Raw genomic sequence first — 23,872 nt, forward strand, 5'->3', positions numbered from 1 at the left:
ACCGGTAAATGTATACATGTATTGGTATATATACTTACATCAACAACCAGTCCCAGATCCTTAACATAATCATTTTCTGTTTCCAACAGTTCCTGCATCACAAACCTGTGTAAGAAATTAAACTCTGCATGATTAAAACTGCTGTTTAATTGATCTGTTACTTTAGTTAAGTGTCTTTTCATTCATAATATTGGAACTTCTTATTAGACAGATGCCCCCCCCCCCCAAAAAAAAATTAAGTTTTTGAAAGGTTTATAAAACATAAATGAAAAATTTCAGATAATTATTTACATCTAACTATGTTGTTCAGAATTCACAAAATGCTTGGGTGTTGGATAGCAGTTAAAATTCAATTTCCATTTTTAAATTGAAAGAAAATAACTGGAGTAAATCTCAATTAACAGGCATCAACAAATGCAGACACAGATAGAAGATTCATTAACATTCAAGTACGGGGGTGTTTCCACTCTTCCTTTTTGTTATGTAACAGTTCTAAATCCCCAATAGTGAGTTCACAGCTGTGTGGTTTATCTTCTATGTTTCAGTGATGAAATTACAAAGAAAACTCAATCACATCATTTAACTGCTATTTCCTTCTTTTAATGTGGCAATTAAAATTTTTCAAAGTTAAGTATTGTTGGCACTTCAACTGCAAGATCATACTGTTCAACATCACTTACTTAATCTATGTAGCATGCTCCAAATGCATTCAATCAAGATGAACAAAGGATGAATTTATCAATCAATTGATCTGTTAAACTTTTTCCCCATTATGAAATTGTGGTTAAACCAGAAAAGGGAGCATATCTCAACAACCTTGTTTTATGGGCATATATTCTGCATCATTTATTTCACATGATACCTCCATTTTGTGGAGGCGAAGATGCAAAGGCTCATTTCAATCTCAAAATGAAATAAGCATGAGGAGCGATAAATGCTTACCCCCATGTCAGACAGTATATCAATCCAGCATTGGAAGCACTTGTAGAAAACAACATTATATGTATATATAAAAACCTACTAAAATGATAAACATCAACCATAAAAAAACCTTGAGGATGAGATTGGGGGTATTTTTTATTGCGTCTTATCTGCCCAATGTCTGCTGAGTCTGTTTTGATTTCTTGACAGAAAACATACAGTTTAGAAAAAAACCCTGTATAGAGCATTCAATGAAAATGTAAAAAGTAACGGCATCCTTCAATTTCATAAGAAAAAGAATTCAAATGTGGTGCTGTGGTTATAATGAACATTTCCTATGGATATAGTCTTGTTTTGTGTATCATTTGTATATTGTATTTTTTTCCCCATGGATTAATGGAATCTGATGGACTCTCCTCTCTTACCTCCGCTTGGTCACATTCTTTTCCCTCTCTGCCTCCTGATTGGTTTCACTCTCCACTTCCCCTCCTAGTTCTGAGGCACCCTGACCTGCAGCGTCCTCCTTGTCACCATTATTAATGTCCTGTAATACAATGTTTATAGGTACATCTGGACATTTTCAATAGAAAGTAAACATGTTAGATTATTGCGAAAGGATGTGTAAACTAAACAAATAAATTTCCATATGGTAGGTTGGTTCTGAGGAGCACACAGTTTCACATGTTACTTTATTTCCAATTGTGTCTGTCATTTTAGAAACCATTATTTTTAACACCCCCCCCCCCAAATGAATTTTAACAATGTAGCTGCACCATGTCACTTTCCCCAGAGTTTATAATTACTCTACAGCTAACAGATTGTATTGTTTTTTATTTCTGAAAATTGTTTAATAACTGGTACTGAGTTCAATACATATATTCATGCATTAAAACAGGTAATGGTTGCTGATGATCTGGAAAAAGTAATATAACAAACTCAAGTCTCATCAACTATACATTGATCCTTTGAACATTGAACTTTTACAAAGAAATGTATTAAAGGTTTGGGTTTTTTTTTTACTCATGCACAAAACAGGGACTAAATATACTTGAGTAAAAAAATTGTGTGTCAGAATACATCTATTACTCACAGGCATTAAAAAGGTTGAGAAAAACTAAATTTGCATCTAAAATATGAAGATTCTGGTAATTAAAGTAGGATATTTTGCCTTTATAATTAAAAACATCTTATGCTTGGCTTTAGCAATTTATGCCAGTACTGGGTAAAAAAGACGGAAAAAAAATGAAGAATGCGTTGCCAATGCCTGTATTTTGCCTAATAACCAAAGGGTTTGTTCTTATAGACAAATAAGAGGTAAGTGTTTCCCGAAGAGTCATTAATACATCATACTCATGATCACTGTTAATAGAGGTATAGATAAAGTCAAGATGAAGACCAGCATTATTATGATTGACACGTATCTATTGTTGGCCAGGCTGTTGACAAAACAGTTGCCAATGATGGCTTAAGACAGCTATCAACAAAGTGTCATACAAACATCCTACTCATACCATTAACCCTTTGTTTCAAAAGTAACACTAAAGTTTTGATGGCTATATTGATAGTCATTACAGAATTTTTTTTTCAACTTTGAATTATTTTCTCTCTTTTCTAGTTAAAGAAAAATTACATGTCTGACCTTTTGACAAAAGTTGGTCTTTCCAATATTAGATACAGCATGGATTGCAGTATCGTGTAGAAAAGCATGCAAGAAAATGAAGTGGTAAATGCCATACATCCCCCCAATTTGATCCCACCCTACATTCATCTCTCTCTCTCTCCACATCATGCCAGCATTGAACAGCATCAGGCACTTATATTGTTCAAAAGCACATGTACGCAAATACATGGCCAGGAATGAATGTCAACAATGTACAGTTGCCAGAAATACCGTCTTTTTTTCAGGAGCAAATTACCTCAAATTCCATTAGACATAATAGAAGGGTGATTAATAAATCTCCCTTTTAGCAAGCTGGGGAGAGAATAAAGGCATGTCGCTATTGTACTGTTAGAAGTCTGTAGAAAGTCTGCAGAGGGTGACTGAGCAATTGATCAATAGGGCAAAATATTTTCACTGCTGTTTTTCCAAAAATTCTATCAGACACATGGATGTCTGCTATCTCAAAAACAAACATTGGCAGCTTCAAAACAATGTTTTGAAACCATTGTGAAGAATTCTCTCTTGTGAGTAAATATAGAAAGTGTGTCATATGTAATATGATCTAAAGTCACTTGAATGTCAAATAAAGGTCACTCAGACAATTTTGAATTTTTCCCTTAATCCCCATTTTTGTTGAAATTATTTTGCAACACCAAAAAAAAAAAAAAAAAAAAAAAAAAAAAAAAAAAAATAGAAATCTAGGCTATCTATTCCAAATATGATCCTATCAAAGTAATAGTTGCATTTACGCATAATAAACATAACATAAAGGTTAAATGAAATTGTGTTCATGACAACGCCAGTCGAACATAAATTCTATTCATGATATAAGGTGGATTTCTTTCAGTAAAGTTTTTTTTTTCTTTAGGCTTATTGCAAGAATGTTGGTGATTGTATGCACATATATGAACACAATTCCTATTCTTTTTTCTTCTCTGAATTGTTAAATAGGTTAATAAAATCTTCAATAACATTTTCTTGTGGTGAAACAATGATTTACTAGTATGTAATATGCAAAATTTTTTCTTCAGGAAGTTTTTTTGTTCAAACCTATCTTTTGTTTATCAAAAAAGAACATTTAAATTCTATTAGGCAAAGGGCATAGAAATGATGTTCCTTTTCAGTGATTAGGATGCTTTGAATTTGCTCTCTTCATTTCATTTCAAAGATTACGATGACACACAATGCTAAATCGTTTACTAATATGTAAAATTCTACTTTAAGGTGTTCAGTAGCGTAGTTCCCCAAAGACAGGACTGTTCTTCGGAGATAGGCAAACCAGAGCCAGAATTGTAAAAAATTACAATTACCATGTCTTTGAACATTTTCTCCATGGTGGCAGCCGATGCTGGTCCAATGGAGGCCGAGTTTCCCTCAGAAATTAGGGGCTGAAAAAATAAATATATTGACTGTATGACTGACTTGGGTTGCATTATAAACTACTTTATATGACCATTAGACCTAAGGAAAGAAAATAGTGATAAATATGTCACACAACTGTCACTTACAAGATTATTGCCTGTTAATGATTCTCTACAATAATTATAATATGTGTACTCTACTACTGATATTAAAGCTTAATAAACAAATAAAATATATTTTTTTATTTAAAGCATATATTTCACAGAATCTTTTTTAAACTGCCTTTGAAGAAAGAAAATTCTAACATCTTTACAAAGTATGCTTGAGGTACCTCGATTTTTGTGAAATAAAATTTGTTTTAAAAATCATTAAATTTATACGTCAAAATATCACTAACAACAAATATATCAAATATTTGAAGTGCATGGCTGTTTCAGACATGATCAAATGGATCACAAAATCAATACAGATTCTGTGACATACTAATATAACACAAACATTGTTCAATATTGTTATCATAGTCATTTTTTTTGACTTGCAATAAAATGCAGCAACAGATGTTGAAGTTCAACCACTAACCAAAAAAAAAAAAAAAGGAAACAAATACACACGTAACAATAACTTGAATTAGCAATTAATGATAATAAATTTCACTCACAAGGGAATCAAATGGCTGCATAGGTGGAGGCATGGCAATCTCCTCGGTCTCATCTGGAGACCTATCCCCTTCTGCTTCCAAGGGGGACTCTGCCGCTACACTGGCCTTGAAAGGTAATGGTTTTGGAGCCTGGGTAGGGACTGCATTAGTAGCTGTTATCACTTCCTGTTCTCCTTGTTCCTAAAAATAATAAACTTTCTTATTTTTTTCCTCACAAAATACCTAATCATAGAATAACTAAAAACTAATTCTTTACATTTTCTAAGGACTAAGAACAAAATATATACATTTGTTATCAATTTGTGATTTAATTTTTACGTTTGGTTCATTGATTGTTTTATCTTTAGCACAATGAATAATATATTTTGATCAGGACTAGATAAGAGAGACATGCTTAATCATAAGCATTGTTCCAAATCAATGTTTAAATAACATGAGATAAAAACACAATGAAAGATTCAATGAAAATTGGGTCTTTGGCCATAGCAGCAGGAACACTTCATAGTTTAAACACATGCTGGGCTTTGGGGGCCATAAAATGAGTTCAGCCCTATTGTCAAAGTCAGGCTAAAATCAAAAGTTAGCTAAACTCTGTTATATGGCCCCGGAGCCTGATATATGTTAAACAAATTCCAAAAGATTACACAACACTGGTTATTGAGCTGTGAAGCTATACATAAACAGATTAACCTGGAGTTAATGTGTTCTTACAACCACGGTTCTGTGTCTGCTTTGATGAATTAAATCCATTTATCACATAGTATTTACACCAAATAATTAATGACTCAATTACTTGCACATGTCACACTTGGGAGCAAGCTTCTACTTTATAGTTTTGAAATGTTTTTTATAATCTTTGACAACCAACTCCAGAGTGCTGTTTTGTGCTGGTTTTACGTTTATTTATTGACTAATATCAGGCAACAATCAATATTTATTGCTTATCTAAGCAACGAATATCAACTTATTTAAGTAGGACCTAGAATTTTATTTTGAAAGTATATCATCAATGGCAGAAAAATGCAAACAAGACATTAATGTGATCATATATATCAGAGCTTGGAGCACAAACCTCCTGGTAGGGTGCATGTAGTATGCACTACACATAGAACAAAATCATATTTGAGGTCTAAGATGATCTTTTGATGAAGTTGTCAAAAAACAAATTAGAGCTCAAGTGCCAAGATGGCAAGAAAGCCTATGTAGCCATAGCACTTTGAGACAGCAGTGCAAAAACTATCTAAAGGTCAAAATTTCAGTCCAGTTGGTTATCATATCCCACACAACTGTTTGAACTACCAAGACATGAACATCTTTATCAGTACATTGAATGGGGCAAACATTTCAAAATTCTCACGATTTTTGCTAGCTTTGAGAGTGTCATCCCCAAAGAGCAAAATAATCATCACCTATCAAAGAACTCTTTACTTCTTGCATATCAAGTCATGACAATTTATATCAAAACAAATTACTGTTACATAAATCAAGCTTCAATTTCCAAAATGAGAAACTATAAAAATACCTACATTTGGTACAAAATTAATCTGGTACTTGGTGTTTTGTTTTCGCTGGCACGGGCACAGTAGATGAAGAATCTGAACAAGCACAGTGTTGTTCTCCATTATGGCTCTGCAGTAACCTCAACCATACAGATAATCACACCACCCTATAGTGAAATGCAACACCTTTTTTCCTGAATATCAATACTTTATTCCTGAATGCTTGTCTCCATGACAAACTGCCATCTATTCCCTTTATTAGACCAGATATACTTTGTCACCATTAAACATTTACAGTGTAGTCCAGCTCTACTTGAATTTGACATGCAAAATGGGTTGAGTGTATTACACAAGAGGTTCCCACTTCCTTCTTAGTGACTTAAGGGGGGTACACTAAAGAAGTGAACCACAGAGTTTAAACAACACTAGTTAAATAAAAAACATCACATACACGTGTACTAACACTGGTGTCAGAGTGCATAATATGCAAATCATTGGCTTAACAATATTATCCCAGAAACTTGACTTTGCACTGTGAGATTCATTAGTCCATCACCCGTCATTGTTTAATTAGCCATGTCCTTGTGACAACGACAATAGATAAAATCATGATCTAGGCAAGCTTTTAAATAGGTTAATGGCAGGAATTCCATATTTAGACTGGCCTTCACCATTCGACGGAGATAATTTAACAGTACCCGGTTTACAGCATTACAATGTCTCTAAATATACCTGACCCAAAAGGGTTGCTGAGGTCCATTAAATTTTTCCAATACACATCACACACTCCATTAAAATCTTTCTTCCAGAATTCTGAGATTTCAAAATACTTCGTTTTTTCTGGGGGTTAGAAAATCACAAGTTTGGGTGGTACGTTACAGAGCAGCGTTTTGTGTGATCTGACATCACTGCAACCTCACAGGTATTTGATACGTTGAGCTGTCTGTATTTTCTCACTGGCCTCTATTGATTAGTTTGGCTGTTTTCATACAATTCACTGTCTAAAAGAACTGTGACAAACCAGTTTGATTCCAACCCAGGTAGATATATAGACTACCATACAAAAAAACTCTACAATATATCACACAATATCAGACTCAGCAAGCTGGTGATAAGTTAATCTGAAAACACTGTTTTTCATACCAAATAGATCTATATCTTGATATTTTCTTAGTGTGGCATTTAAATGGACCAATTTCATGTATAACTTTAAATGAAATATAAATTGAATATGTAAGCACAAATATTCTCTTCAATAAACTTGGTTTTCATATCATTCACAAAAGGGTTTCAATTGTATGGGTGTAAGGTTTCTGTGTAACTTTCACAAGTATAATTTTTTCTACAAAACAACCCCCTTTTGAATATGCAAAAAAAACACACCAAAACCCCACAAAACTTTGCATCCTTCATAAAGACATGTTTAACGCCTGTTTTCCTTAGTGGATCTGACACAGGTTGAATATATATAAAGTACTATTGATGTTGCTTCAGGGTTTCTATGTTAAAACAAGTCTGTTTCTTTTGAAGTGGACTTCTTAGAGCCTTTTAAGACAGAACAAATACTACTCATAAAAGAATCCTACTTCCTTCAATTTTTTTTTGTTCAAGCTAAAAACTACTTCAGGGTAGCATATATTTCTGCTTTCTGCTGTAAAAAAATATTTTTTCTCCCAAGCATTTAGTAATAATAATGATTCATGGGCTCTAATAGAGGATTATCTTTTCTTTCAAGGATGGCTTGAGGTTTTTTTCAGGACTGCACAGTGCTAAAGAGGATGTTTATGTTCCTGTGCGAGTGTACGTTTAGCATTTTTTTCTCTCTAGAGCCAGCTTTGGTGATACACAGAAGTCATTTAACATTCACTTCCAAAGGTCAAACTGCACCTATGCTGTACCAGTATTGCAGACAATGTCTTCAGAGTTCACAGCCGAAATGATCCTGATATAATTGCAACCATAACAACTTACATAAGTAATGATATTATTTACCTCTAGCTCTGACCAATTTATGTCAGATTGGTTTTACAATACGCCACCAGATATATGCAAGAAGGCACTAGGATGGATATCTAATAAAATTTCTCTGGTTCTGCAGCATCCACAATGATGGTAATATTGCCATATACTGTGTATAATGTTTCAAAAATTATCTGGTTAAGGTGATCAATAAACCTCATCATGTGATGCTTGTGTGCCACACAACTTGCATAATTTTCAGACAGTACTCCTATCGTCTCTCTTTACATTGGGGTAGTTGTGTGTGAATGGTGAGAAATGTAAACATCACTGATATACATGCACTTTCCAAACTTATTTTCTAACATATGCACAATTTATCTGCTTCAGCTAATCTGAGATCAGTCGGTCTGTTAACCTTATGGTACTAAATGATGTGCAACTAAATCTTTCCTACATAATTCTTGCAAATTATCTTTCCACCTTTTGCTTTTTGGGCAATGTCTGTGGAATGTTTTGACATCAAAAACACTTCTGTAATATTGTTGATACCAGGTCTTGAACCTAAGCGCTTACTCAGACTTTCAAGTGCTCACAAAATAATTATACCACAACCTTTTCAATTTAAAAACAGATAAACAAGGTAGTGTCTCTTATTAACTAATTGCTATCACCCTCCATTTCATGCTGAGGGCCACATAAGAAAAAAAATCATAATCTTCTTCTCTATATGACCAACCTCACACAACAATGAGGTTAACACAATTTTGATACTTAAAATTCCAAACTCGTGTGCACTCGCTTAGGCTTTGATTCACATGTTAAGAATTCCCTGGCAAAGAAGAACACCATCACTATCTACTAATGGTATCCTCTGAAAAAAGGGTCTGTTAAAGTACGAAGTCCATTGAGGTTACTAATCTTTAATGACATCTGAGGAAGACACTACGGAAATGGTTGGGAACTTGTATCTCCTGTGTACTGAACCTACTGTAACAATAACTTGTAACAATAACTTAAAAAAACCATACATGCTACAGTTGTGTACTGATCTTATCTTATGTAAAAAAATCATATGTTATGGCTATTGCGCACTCACATCCCCCACTCGTAAAAATCCCCCCAAAATGTAAGAAATCTTTTAATATATCACCGCTGGATCAAGCAAGGAGAAAGAAAAAAGATTAATCAAACTTTGATTCTTCAGAGAAAACCCTCCATTTCCTAGACCATACTCATTTTAACAGCAGGAACATAGCTCATGTTACTACAAGATGAAATCCACTTTGGCAGGTTGGCATAGGTTTCTGTGTACACCTGCTATGACTTTCTCTCTTTCCAGTGAAGCTCTACGTTTCATGATGTCTGACTCTGGCACAAACACAACAATACAAAAACAAAGGTTATTATGTTGTCCTGGTCATACCCTTGAATTCATTTAAAAGTACAGACTACATAATTCTCTGAGGCATAGATAAATTAAAACCAAAAATTGACAGAAACATTACAGTTTTTAATAGAGAAAATTCCTTGCATTAATTTGTTTATTCTTACATTTTGGCAAATTTGGAGCATACCAAACATTACTAATTCACTTCAACACAAGGTAATTTCTTAACCTACTCGAAAGAAATTTTTTTTTCTTTTGCCTCAACCAGTTTTTGACAATTTTTCAGAGCGAAAAAATTTCTTGCTCCAGGAATGCGAAACAACCTGCATGTGCTAAGAGATCTTTGTTTTAAGTAGGGATGGTTTATTTCTAATGTCTGCCGATTTATTTTGCTCTCCTCATGATCTGACAGTTTTCCAATAAGTAAACAACTGCAATATATTTATCTTAGGTCTCTTATCTCTACCAATATTCTTTTGTAAATAACGTAAAAACTTTCAAGATGCCAAAAAAAATGAAAACAACAAAGTATCAATTTTTAAAACAAAAAACAAAATTTGACCAAACTGTGTAATGAGATGGGAAATTCTGAAATTGCCCCATTTGTCACAGAGGCAAAAATTCATTAGTCTTTGATCATATGCGATGATAGACAAGATATGAATTATCCATCAGGTTTCTTCTGGTTCAATGTCAGATCAACAGAGCAGTACCAGTGGTCCCTAATGACTTCAAACTTTATAGATTTTACACAAGAGGGAAAGAGAGAAATGGAGAGAGGAGATGGAGAGGCCTCTTTCTTAATGCTGTCAGCCTCTCCGAGTTGCTTCCATTAATAACATGCCTGTACATTGTATATACAAGGACACACATGAAGGCTTGACCAGATAAATCAGCTCTGGTGTCTCTACATCTATTGATCTGGCGTTTTCCTTTTGACACTGATTGTCCCTATTCAAGAGATGGAAACATATTGATTTCTGAGTGTGTTTTTTAAGTTTATGTTCTATTCTAATGAGTGCTATTCCTAAGGATAAGCATTGATTTTAATTTTTGGTTGAGGGTGAAGGGTAATAAACATCCCAATATTTTCTGTCCTCCTAGGAAACTTTTCAAAAATCACTCACCTCTTCACTATAGAACATGGAGGTGGGCAGTCCTTCCTCTGTCAGGGAACCCCTCCGGGATGGGCTTTGAGAGGAAACGTCCTGGCCCATCTCACGAGAGAGAGAGAAAACAAGAGTCTCACAAAACTAATCTGTGGCCACCACAAGGCTGCCCATTCAAATGGTATAGATAGATATCCCAAGAAGCTTGCTACATGTAACTGTCAGAGTGAAGCTCACATTCACTAAGGTCTGTTTCTGTATTGATTGTCTTATCCCAGGACTTGTATAGTCTGCTTCTCTCTGTCTCCCACAATACAGATCACAGCATTATAACGTAGCACTTCAGCAGCAGCAATAGCAGCAGCAGAATCAAGCAGCGATTCAAGGGGATTACTTCAATGCAACTACTTAGTGATTAGCTCAAGATATAACACCAGGCAGAGCAGATAATACTAAGCTTGCCAAAATAATTAGTACTTGTCATAATGTACACACTCCTAATTTATTCACTTTCAACTCACAGCTCTGCTGCTTTTATTTGTTTACATTTGCAGCACATACACATCTCTTAATATTTCATCTCCTCCAACCTTGAGTATGCAGATTATCAATTCCAGATAAAGCAATCACTTGGGAGCAAAAAAAAGTAAGCACCAGTTTCCTCTGGGGAAAATGTAAACATCAAAATTTATTTCAAGGTCCTGGTAATATTGTTTTATACTGGTACTCTGAATCTAAAAGTCAGATGGATTTCGTCCAATGAATTTTTAAAAAAATCCCAGCATAACCACATCATGAAAGACCCATTGAAAGAGTCAATTCAGAAGTGCACGTTTTATCAGAATTGAGACATTTTTCTTCAACCTGTCACAATTCCTTTGTACATACAAAGATCCAGAGAATGAGTAATGTCAAGAGAAAAAAGTAGAATGCACCAGAGCTGAGGTTTTCATCCTTTAATACTTCCAATGGCTTTGTACTATGTCTACCACCTACCTCCTTGCCATTTTTCGTTACTCTGAAGAAAATCTGTCATTTCTTTCAAAACTGCTTATCACAAGGGTTTTAACCATGTGAGAATGATATCTGAGCAAAAATAAAAACATCTTGACCTACCAACTTTTGTTCATTCTTCAAAGAAAATTTAGAGATGAAAAATAGGAGAAGAAGAAGAGGAAAAAATTGGCAATTAATACCGTGAGAGGAACGACGCAGGAAGATATAAAACAGTTGTAATGACAAGGGAGGTAGATAAGATGATGCAGCTGAGGAGCTTGATGAAGAAGGTCTGGATTCCCTCAAACTTTAACAGTACAATTCCACGCCTCTCTACCACGCCGACAACAAAAAACACAGTACAGGTACAAAAACATTGACTTTATCATTAAAGTGATTAATGCTTGTTGGTTAGCATCTTCATCTTCAGAAATTCTGTTTTCAAATTCACCTTAAATTATTAGAGATATATATAGGTAAAAAAAAATCAATTTATGAAATGGAAGGATAAACACACAGCCGCTACATCAGTATCACATCATGTCAGACATTTTATAAAGTTATCAATTCAGTATATAAATGGAAGTCAGAAACATCTGGCCATAGCTTATATTGATAGCTGTCACAAAACCTCCTGAGAGCACGATCTCATGACTGTAATAATTACAGGCAAATATGATGGTCTTCTTCAGGCAGAACAATATTTACAGGTCTCTCCATCATAATTAGTTCACAGGTTAAAATATGTGCATGTCAAACCAGCATACATTCAGCTCTATAATATTGATTTTCAAAAAATGTGATAATCTAGGTATTAAAATAGACTAATTCTGTATGTACTGGTACATTTTAACACAATCTCGAAATCATCTAGGTATTGTTGGGCAATATACTACATAAATGTAAATGCAAGTCATATATCCTTGTATTACATTATTTTTTGCATTCAATGGAGGGTCCTATTTTCTAGTTTAAATTAAAAATTAATCTAAATGCTATCAGATGAGTAGCTATTGGTAGTTTGCTGATAACCAGTGATATTTTACGCAGGCAGAAGTCCCAGATATATATGCTGGGCCTGATTGACTTAATGACCCGTGACATTTCCCCTAATCATATTTTGATAGAGATAAATAACACAGGTCCAGGAAATGCTGTGAATGAAATGAGTGATGTTAACCAGTCAAAATCTCACTGACGTTATCTTAATTTTTAAATTTGCTACTCACAACTTTGGTGTAAGGTTTACTGTCATATCTGTAATCATCTTCTTTCACTATACAAGTGCACATGCGAAAGACCGAGATCTTCTTCTTAACTTTTTGATGCTTCCCTACATCCATTGGCGCTGATTTTTCTTTGAGTTTCAAAGACAACACTGTTTCAGTAGATGAAACACTGATATAAGTCTGCTTCCTAGGCCTGTCTGCAGTCCCAGAAGTTTGAAGTACTTACTGCAGTAATTATATTTAACAAGGACTTCCTTCTCCAAAATGTTGGGTTTTTTCTCTGCTGGTGTACTGTTTCTGAGACTTAGTGTCAGTTTTCAGCATTTTGTTCTCACAGCAATGTTAACATATATACCACAAAGCACGTTCATTCCTCAAAGGAAGTTATTACAAAACTCATTGTACTGGCCACAAAAGGACAACAAAACTGAGCGAGTACTCACATTTTGTACACATCCATGCAGTAACGACCACTAAGTGTTCCCAATCTTTAAAGATCATGTATTAATCCAATTAAACCAGATCAAGACTTACATAAACACATGTGATTGTCCAATTCACTTGTGTGCCCTTTTATTACAAATGTAGACAGCAGATGAATGCACCATTTTCCACGCTTGATCGACTCGATCAAACAGTATCAAGTAATGACTGATACAGGTCAACCACTCAGAAAGTCACTAATCTGATTAGATATGGGAGTAAAAAAATCTCAATATTTTGTTTTAAAGCTTTACAAGGTTCAATATGCAGCCGTTTCAGTACATCAAAGCTCACATGTTGTTAAACTTCCCCTCCAAAGTTTGTTTTTGCTGAAGATTACAGCACGATAAGGCAATAGAGGGTCATCATTTAGGTATATGCCATCAGAAATATCTCAAATCCTGCTGAGACTGGCACCAATTAAAATCACTGACCACTGGGAATATCAGTCTGCCACACATGGTCGGGATTTAAGGACTTGAATGATAGTTAATCTGATGTCAGAGAGGTTCTCATCCCTGTGCATCTAACAGCTGTTGCATGTGTGTGTTTAAGCCAGTACACAACCCAGAAAAACTGGTCCTTACAGCTGATATACAGGGGTGACCAACAACTTGAACATTGCTAGGCAAGACTCCCTATTAGTGACAAGGTATCGGCTCATCCTCCTCCAAAAGTACCTGCCCATGTCACCTCTCTAAGAAGTTGCTACGATGATGTCCTCTCATTATTACATTGTCCTTGATCCAATGAAAGGTCATTCAAATAGAATGATATCCCATATGATAAGATTGAGGGGGAGATTAAGGGTTGTTAACCCAGACGTGTCTTTGTCATGTCATTGGACCCTAGACATTACTGGGCATCAAACCCTGCTTGCTAATTAACCGTCCACTTGTATGGGAAAGAAATTATATAAGTATATCTTAGTAGGTACTCAATGTTGTATTTTATTGCTAGAGTCCATTTCCTGTGCCCCTCAAAATAAACATACATTGTACATGTACTTATGAATTCAGTAGAAATAAAATTTGCTTTAGATGCTAATTGATAAGGCATCCACCAGAGATAATTCTACAGCATAAAGATAATGATTGCTTTGAGATGTCAACCTATAATTACCAACAGGTTTTTGCAGACCATCATACTCTTTGCATTTTTGTGAATCATATAGCTACATTTTAAGATTGTTGTGTATGAAATAATCATCATTAGACATTGGATAAGGATTAATTACATCATAAGTTACTAGATCTTCAGTTTACCAATACATGTACAACTGTAGAAGGAAATATTTTTATTACCTGAGTTATATCAAGTGCACATACATATGGCATTTATTCATCGTGCTGTTGTATTACAATGCATCTATATTTCTATTAAGAGATGTGTAAGTTTTATTTTTCCATCTTTGTTGGGAACCAATTACACTATTGCTTCATCCTATAATGTATGAAAACATGTGTTGCTTCTTGAAATTTTTTGGTCAGAAACATGACTGTCTTATGCAATACATGGCCTCTCACAAGTCTTTGTTTTATATGGATTATTTTTTTTTCTAACTAGGATTGACAATGAGGATGAAACAGCACCTCTGGAGGAGTAAGTACCTCTGTGGGGTGAAAGGAACAACAACCTAACAAATGGCCTGTCATTACTCAGACATCAAACACACAGCCAAACTCTTCTTGTGCTGGGTGTTTTTGAACTTCAAGAAAATAAATTTTCAGCATGACTATTTTGGCTATATCTGCCATGATGCCAATTTGTGCGGTATACTACTGACAGGAACAATGCCTGCACAATAATCACTCCTTGTTGAGGGGAAAGACACAGGAGAGCAAATTGGCAACCTCCCACCTCAAGATTCTAACATTAGCATCTCAATGAATTCTCTCAGACACAACACGCTTATCTCCCTTTGCGCTAACAATTGTTTTGCAGTGTAGGAGTTACCCTCTCCTTGCGGCCAATGACAACAGAAATAATGATGACTTACCAGTCTCCTATGCAGCACTGGTTTTATTGGTAGCCTTGGTTTGTTTTCTGACAGGGGTGGGCCTGGTAGCTTGCTCTGACTCACTCGTTTAGGAGCTGTCAACCATTTTCTATCAACAAAGTATAAACAGTCAAAATCAGATAAAGAAAATCTCATAATAAGTTATTTTCTGACACAATGTATAATTTATTTTTAATTTAATGACACTGCAGGTTCCAAAAATAACTCTACAAATTCTAAAAATAAATGATTTCAGTATTAAATAGATATTTCTGAGTGCAATGAGAAAGGATCTAGACAGTATGAACAGATTTTAGGCTGAGATTTATTTAACACATACTTCTTCTGGATAACTAAAATCTGATTAGACAGACAAACATGTTCAATGCTTCCTAAGCCTTTTACAGATGTTTATCTGAAGAAAAATGACCAGATACATGAACACACTATTTATTACAGCCAATCAATATCCAAGGACTCACTTAAAGCTGGCTGCTCTTCTCTTTGGAACAGGGGAGGCGCTGGTGGATCCTTCAGTATCTGTAATACAACAGGAATTTCATATGGCCCATTAAAAACAGCAGCCATACTTAATATGCAATCATGCACTGTAGTTTATCAGAAGACGGAAATAAAACTCATACCTTACGCAACATGACACAAATCCCTACATTAATAACTTAATAAACAACAAAGTCTTCAGTTCTTAACATCTGTGGTTCCTTACACATTTTTTCTTATTCAATACAGCAAAGAATGTGTGAATGACAGTTATGAATGCAAATCAATATGAAGTAAATCAATATAAAGTCAGTTATCTTTCACATGAGGTTTAAAGCAAAATGAGGTTGTAGTTATGTTAAAAAAATGTGAATATACCCAACGAATGAAGTAAATCATAATTTGTTTTAAAGGAGATTAATATCAGTAATTCATCATCAACAACAGTTTTGAAAAGGATAGACTTTAACAAAAATTTCTATTTTCAAAACTTGTTTCCAACTTTATTTGAAAAACTGGAAGACATATCAAACAATGTGCCTGGGATTAAAACACAGTCATTTCCTGACAGATATCTCTAGACTTATCAATCCAATCACCAAGCACATCTATTTCACCTAAGTATATATCTGTACAAAATAATTTAAAACAAATCTTAGCTTTCTAAATTGATAAATGGTTTTGCAATTTACAAATAGTGTGACCTTAATTTGTAGACAAGATAACCTGCTCATAAAAACTAGGTATATATAAGGCTAACTCGGTGTCAATAAGCTTCCTATATTAATCACAATATCCCTAGTTTACATTGTATTCTTACAAGATAAACAACTGTTTAATTAATCAGCTTACTGACATTGGTTATTGGACTACAATATCAATAGGGTCTTACAGATAATTTCCTATACATGCATGCAACCAAAAGACCTTTCCTTTTACCATAAGAGCATATTTATTTCAAATCATAAAACTGGCGATTACTGTTTCTTATTTTACACAAATACTTATTTCCTCGATTCAACCATTTTGCATCAAATCGCAAGAATATAAAATTGAGAACATCAAATTTTTATCATGGTTTCATTTAGTTTGCATCTTTCCAAAAAACAAAAGTGAGATTTAAAATTCGCGAGATATGCATCTCACGATTCTACACAGGTATTAATTCCTCACGTTTAATTAGGATTCTACAGTATCCATTGTTTTGGTTTACAATGGAAAAGTTCTACACATTCATAATGTCCATTAATATGGAAGATTCTCTTAATATACCTTCATCTCCCATACTGTCTCGGTTTCCATGTTGTTTCAATGCAGGAATCGGTTTGAGGGATGAAATGGGGACCAGTCCCTCTGCTGGTTCTCCATCTTCCATATTGAGCACTCGAACAAGGCACCAGTTGGGTTCTCCTTTTGGTGCCGGGTCCAGGATTTCCACATGCTGACCTTTAGATACAGTGACCTCTGAGTTGTTGCCAGCGGAGTAGTCTTCAAGCACTATAGTGATATCACCCTGGAAAAGAGCACACATTCAATCAGTCATAAATGTTGAAGAATTCTGATCATTCTTTTAAAAATTTTGGTTCTTTACAAGAAATGCAATTGTTAATCAGTTTCATTAAACTTAAAAAGTTTAAATGTATATCTGAACTCTGCAAGTTTGTAACTACTTCATCAATTTACATTAAATTTTTGTTGGCTTATTGAAGAGTTTTGGTTTATAATATATTGTTCTACATAAAAGCTATCATTCATACAGAAATGTTGCCATTTCAGGGTCAACAGTAAATTCTTTATGGCAACTTAGAAAAGAAAATATATCAGCAAAATCTAATGCATCCTTGAAATACACACACATTTTTTATTTTTTGCCTTAAAAAAAATTGTGAAGTTTTGAATATCATAAAAAATAAATGGTTCCCATTCCACATTTCCCCTTTATCAGTGCTAAATGAATGATGAAATATGGACCAAAAAATTGTCACTGAGACTAACATACTCTGTTAATCAAAAATTCATTGAAATAAGACAGTCATATATTTTACAGAAATAATTCATATGGTTGAAAAGTTTCTCTAGAGAAGTGATTATGTAACTGTTCACACAATCTGCCAGCTCTCTCTGAAATGTGTGTGCTTCTGTGAGCCCACTTCTACTTTAAATCTTACAGACATCTGGCAGTTATCTATTTTTGGTCACTGTAATTAGCAATAACAAAGACTCTATGTTTCAAGTAACCAAAATTATAATCTATTCCTAGGCATGAAATTTATCTAAAATCTAAATGCATATAATACATTCAGGTATCTAATTGAAAAAAGATTAGCCGAAAAATATTTACGTAAGTTTTATACTATCTAATTCTATTGGTTATTTATATTGGCATTGAAGTGTTCTATGTGCAAGAACAAGTCAGTTGTTCAATAATAATCTCACATTAATGGATCACGAGCCTTCGTTGTGAACACACTCATAACAACCTCATACAATCAATCGCAATCAATCTGCTAGATGATTGATCTCACACTGAACTCCCATGTATTCACCATCATCTGAAGTGATACAATGAACCAACACTATCTTTTCTCTTACTCAATACTCTTAAAAATAGACACTCCAAACGTCTTTCTACAGCATTACTCAACAATTCTGCAATTAGATCACTCGCTTTTTACAAGAGAAGTTGATATTACAAAATCTGCAATTACATTGGTAGCTTTCACTGCTGAAGTGGATTTTACATAGCCTTAATTTCTTAACACATGTGCTTAGATTAGAGTTTTTGTTACATTAATAGTATCAGTTGAAAGTTTTATTTTATGTGAAAAAAATCAAATACATCTAGTTAACATTTCCAATTAAAAATGTATTATTTAAATTTTATAAAATCTGTGCATTTATTTATTAGATGCAGTAAATTGTCTTAAAAAGTTATGGTAAATGAAAAAACTTTCATAAACTTAACTAAACTGTTACATTAATGAAAATTTCAATTTTTGACAAAGGCTCAAATAATATTAAGTAAGTCTATCTCTATTCACATCAATAAATTTAAACATATAAATACTAAAAATTTAAATGGATTTTATTGTCATTTTTCTAGATCTAGATTACAAAAAAAGAAAATTGGAAAATATATTAAGATATCCAATTCATTCAAAATTTTAAGTTAAAATATTGGAATTTCTTTTCATTAAATCATAGTTTTGAATGTTTATGTATGGTAAGCAAATATAAATTGCACAGATGTGATTGCTTCTTTGATGACAAACACAACATCCTTTGAAATCTTATTATTTCAAAACCTCTTAAAATCTTTAAAACAGAAGAAAACCTTTTTATATTCTTCCGTTGACTCCCTCATGTAACAAACTGACCTTTTTCATCTTGGAGTGTTTCCAGTGAGCAATTCGAACAATCATCATTCCTATGTACTGAAAAGCCATATTACTCTCTAATAGCAGAGAATTTCCCCCGAGTTATTAAAACGATTTTTTTTTTTCGCAAAGGGTAGAATCGGGCTCACATGAATTCACAGCATTATCCAAGATATGAGTTTATTCTTAAAATCACCCAACTTAACACCACATTCCTTGGCAAAATAAATGACAGAACATGTTTGTAGCATAAATTCTTCAATATCCAGGAGGCAAGAATATATCTTCACACTTTGTGGGATCAGTTCAGATGTACGAAGGATACTTTGATGGATTCTTTATTCCATGCGAGTAATTGCGGTCGGTGTAGTACGGTTTGTCCACTGAGGTGCCTGAGCAGTGGATCAGTGAAGCCAAGAGCAGACACTGAGACTGAGCAGCAAATGGTCAGCAGACACTCCTCAAATTTTTAGAGATATATTTTGCTGTGGAAATTGTCGGCAGGCTGGAACTGCTGTTAATCCTTGACAATCTGCCTGTGCCACACCAAATAATCCCCCATCAAGAAGCTCTTAATGAATTAGACAAATAGACAATGTGATCCTTTTTACTGGCTAACATACCCCCCTCTGCTACCAAAGAGCTGTGTCATGTTCTTTATCAAGATATTACACAAGTCCTGTTAAAAAAAAAAACTATTTCCAATACTGACAAAAGGCCTGGAAGAAACAGCGTGTAATCAGTCAATATGTATGCCTACAATCTGTATCCTTTTATAACATAATAACGCGGAAAAAATTCCTCAAGCATTGACTCAAGTAACCTCTTTTCGATGAAGAAAAAACATCAACAAACTGACTGATGACTTCAACACATTGACTGATGATCATAAGTCATAAACTTCTAGAGGTATCACATGCTTGCTGAGGAGATCTTCATAACGTACTTCACGTTTGTTTTTCTTCTGTATCTATCCCCTTCTTATTTAACTTCTCCTCCTCTCCTGGTACTTATGTGAAAGACAAAATCTGTATAGAATGGAATAATTCTGTCTCTCCCAAGGGTTTTGCTAATAAGCACAGGTATACATAAAATATGCTGTGTCAAGGTTCTCAATATGAAACATATAGCTGGAGGTCTCGGCTAGGATACACATTGATTTCATCATATGATGGACTATTGTGAATCGGCCTCTGCACTGTCGAGTTTAACAGTATTGACAAATAATAACGTCAGATGCTACATGCTTGACGTCAAAATTTCCTATATGCCTTCATTTTTGCCCTCTCACATTTTCTCTACACAAACAAAACTGACAAATCTTCAGGTAAGAATAGCTCTATGTCCCCTACATGACAGGAGAAAAAATAAATCTGAACTAAGTCAAATATTGAATTTGTGCAAATGATCCCAAATTGAATGTGAAATATCACTTTTCTCTTGAGGACAACTGATTAGTGCAATATAGCTGAAATCAATAAAGGAATACATTATGTACTGTATCAAATTCTTCATTGTAGTCCAATATTAAAATGAAGAACGGCTAAACTCTGCTCATTGTAAACAGGTTTTCATGCATACAGTTGCTTTTCCAAGAATTTAAACACGAAGAATTAAAGAGGAAGAAGGCCATAAAATAAATATTATAAATAGCATCTTACATTTAGGATGTCAATAGCAGGATGAGCAAAATGGTTTTTTCTGAAGTGTTTTCCTTCCCAATTTATTAAAAAAAAGACTTTACGATAAAATGGGGTCACCAAAGAATGTGCCCAGATCACACCTATTTTGCTGCATATGCTAATTAATCTTTGCCTAGCACAAAGCACAGTAAAGGACTGTGATTGGCAATGAATTGGGAGAGAGATTGAAACTATAATGATTGATGTCATACTATTCATCAAGATGTGCACTTCAACTCCCTCATTCTAAAACAAGCACTGGGGAAGGGTACACTTGATGATGTGTGTGTTTTTTGAGTCTGTGATTGTAGGAGGAGAAAGGATGATGCTTGCAATGTTCAGCTTGATTTATTGGGTGACTGGCGCCTCACAGTTGGACTAGTAAATCTGAAAAACGTGTTAGTTCCCCTCAAAATCATCTTAACCACACACTTATGTAATTGGATGTCAGTCTTGCATCAGAAAACTTACACAAGGAAATGATATCAGGGACACACTTTTCAATCAGCTGTTTCCACCCCCCCCTACCCCCCTCAAATCAGCATTCAATGCAGACCATGTGTTTGTATCGAGTGCATATCAATACTCCTTTTATATCGAAATGTCTGAACTTCTAACATCGGATCTATTTCATGCTAATTTGAGATGGAATATTTTTATCAGCACTCCGTTCATAGAAAACCAATAAAGGTTGGTAAAACTGTCAATTAATAACAAAACCTGTGTGAGAATATCACAAACCTTTTTCTGGTAAGAATTCAATTAAGATAATACCCTGAATAAGTATATTTCAGGTAACCTCTAAACAAGCAATCCGAAACATCTACTCCTGGACAATTTATTCTGGGCACTACATTGGTCTGTTAAATATATCTACGTGAGCTTCGTGTAGGAGAACACAACAGATGTGACTGGCTGATATCGTAACTCGACTGAACATCACAGAAGACAACACAATTTTGTCTTGTTACTATGCACACTTCTGTCCAAGTCAAGCAAAATCACTTTTTGTCTTTAGCAAGAAAGCAACCACTTGAATGTAGAAAGTGCCTGTAGATAGCCTGTATTGCTGCCAAAGAATGGTGGCATATAACCGACAGACATGCTTGGGTCCCGTTTATCACCAACACAATCTGGTCCAGACATGGAAGGCACAGGGATGACCTCTCCTATGATCTGTGACCCAAACAGCCACATATAAACATACATGTACATACCCCTGTACATTTTGATATCTATTTGTGTACATATATCAGCTATCACATGTACTGTCCAGCACTTACTGTGTAAAGAAAACTAATATTGTAATGTGTATTGTACTAGGTACATCAAAATATCAATCCAATGATAAACTGTACAGGAAATATACAGCAAGAATTTTCAGAATTTAGATGCATATTTCTAATGGTGATTTATGAATTTTGGAAATCTGTAGTTTAAGAGTGCCAAATTTATGAAAAAATATTTCTTGTTGAAAACATTTCAGTTGCAGTCTATAATATTAAGTCTTATCTAGCCTTTAGCAAATGTCTATTCCCTTTTTCATGCCCCCAGAAAACTCTTGGGATCATAACACATAACAATCAAGTTTATGGGGATGATATGGATTAAATGTACTTCGTTTTGGGAAGTTAGTAGATTACTGACCCTGGCTCATCTTATTCAAACTCTTGGTCTTTCACTGCTGAATGTTACAAAAGTCAGCTTTTGACAGGAATGGGAAAGCTTCAGTCAAGCAAAGGCATAAACCCTGACCACAAACAACTGAACTTCATACCCTCCAAACGAAACAGCAAAGTAATGAAAATATTAATGTCTCCATGTGTTTCTGGCATATGAGTTCCAAGTATGTTTTTCCTTTGAACCCAAATAATTTGTATCATTCGGCAATTGTTATTGAAAAGAATCTGTACTCCTAACAATGAGGAGGTAAGAATGTTGTAGTGGAAGAATTTATTAATGCAAAGTACTTGACACCTCTACAAGATTGGTAATTGGAATTACAAACAATCCACCAAAGATATAATGTAAGCATTCTTTTCAGTGCAGAAGGCAAACAGAACTCTTCTCCTTTCTACTTGTCAACTCTCCAATACATTCCCTGCCAAATTAACTAAACAACTCAACTCATAATGGAGACAAGATTTTGATCTTCTCATTTGGTTTCTGGCAGGACTATCATTACATCAATCACTGATAGCACTCAGCACCCCCCTTCAATAGCTTCAGATTCTGGACATCAGCTACCATTCTCAAGGTCCTATTTGTATTTTGACCAGCATTAAGCTTTCTTTCAAATCATTACTTTTCCTCTCAGGAAATTATGAGGCTATCAGATAGAGTAGCAAGCATCTTGTATTCTGAAGGATCCCTTTGAATTCACAGACTTCCTGAGAGTGGAGGGGTTTTAATTCAGTGCTGGCATCAGGCCCTCCTTCTCCCCCCTCACAGGCACAGTTTGTTTGGAAACACACCAACATTAGGGGGAGATGGTGTAATGAAAAAATACCAAATAAATTGCATTCCTCCAATATAAAACATTCCAATCAATTATGCAATAGGTGTCCGAAAATATTTTGTTAAGTAGCTTGTTGTAATTAATTATCCCAAAATTTTGCATTGACAAAAAAGTTGTATACCCTCACTTTGTAAATGCACAATGCATATTTTGTGTGTGGGGTCAGGGTTTCATAAACTCTTAATCTTTTAACGAATTTTATAATGACCACTTTATTTTGAAGACTGATGATAAAGTCCATTTCAAAATAGCTTCGGTAGATCCTTTCACAAGCTTGTTAACTGGTCGCTTCTGGCTACTAACATCAAACAGAACTCATCCATGTCTGATTCTATGAAAATGATTCCTGCATCATAGCTCAGGTAATTGAGAATTTCTTAATCTTGTTTTTCATTCAGTACAAATTTTGTGGTCTCATATTTAAATGACACAATGCACTTCGCTGAAAATTCAAACTAATCAACAACCATAATATTTCACCAATAATTATCCTATACAAAGAGAAATTATTCATTTAAAAATTAAATTT

General features: G+C 34.4%; 1 protein-coding gene across 4 annotated transcripts in view; it reads right to left on the bottom strand.

Moving 5' to 3' along the window:
* Positions 1 to 23,872, bottom strand: part of LOC128156088 (triple functional domain protein-like) — a 76,489-nt gene that overhangs the window by 14,850 nt on the left and 37,767 nt on the right. For all 4 annotated transcript variants that reach the window (XM_052818086.1, XM_052818087.1, XM_052818088.1 and 1 more), the window contains 7 exons: positions 17,039 to 17,279; positions 15,748 to 15,805; positions 15,266 to 15,374; positions 4,602 to 4,781; positions 3,892 to 3,969; positions 1,347 to 1,465; positions 39 to 105 (listed from right to left, as the gene is read on the bottom strand). In XM_052818086.1, the coding sequence (XP_052674046.1) occupies positions 39 to 105; positions 1,347 to 1,465; positions 3,892 to 3,969; positions 4,602 to 4,781; positions 15,266 to 15,374; positions 15,748 to 15,805; positions 17,039 to 17,279 (852 nt within the window). The remainder of the gene's footprint in view (positions 1 to 38; positions 106 to 1,346; positions 1,466 to 3,891; positions 3,970 to 4,601; positions 4,782 to 15,265; positions 15,375 to 15,747; positions 15,806 to 17,038; positions 17,280 to 23,872) is intronic.

Source organism: Crassostrea angulata, chromosome 7 (genome assembly GCF_025612915.1).
Source record: "Crassostrea angulata isolate pt1a10 chromosome 7, ASM2561291v2, whole genome shotgun sequence".
In the NCBI taxonomy this organism is placed as follows: domain Eukaryota; kingdom Metazoa; phylum Mollusca; class Bivalvia; order Ostreida; family Ostreidae; genus Magallana; species Magallana angulata.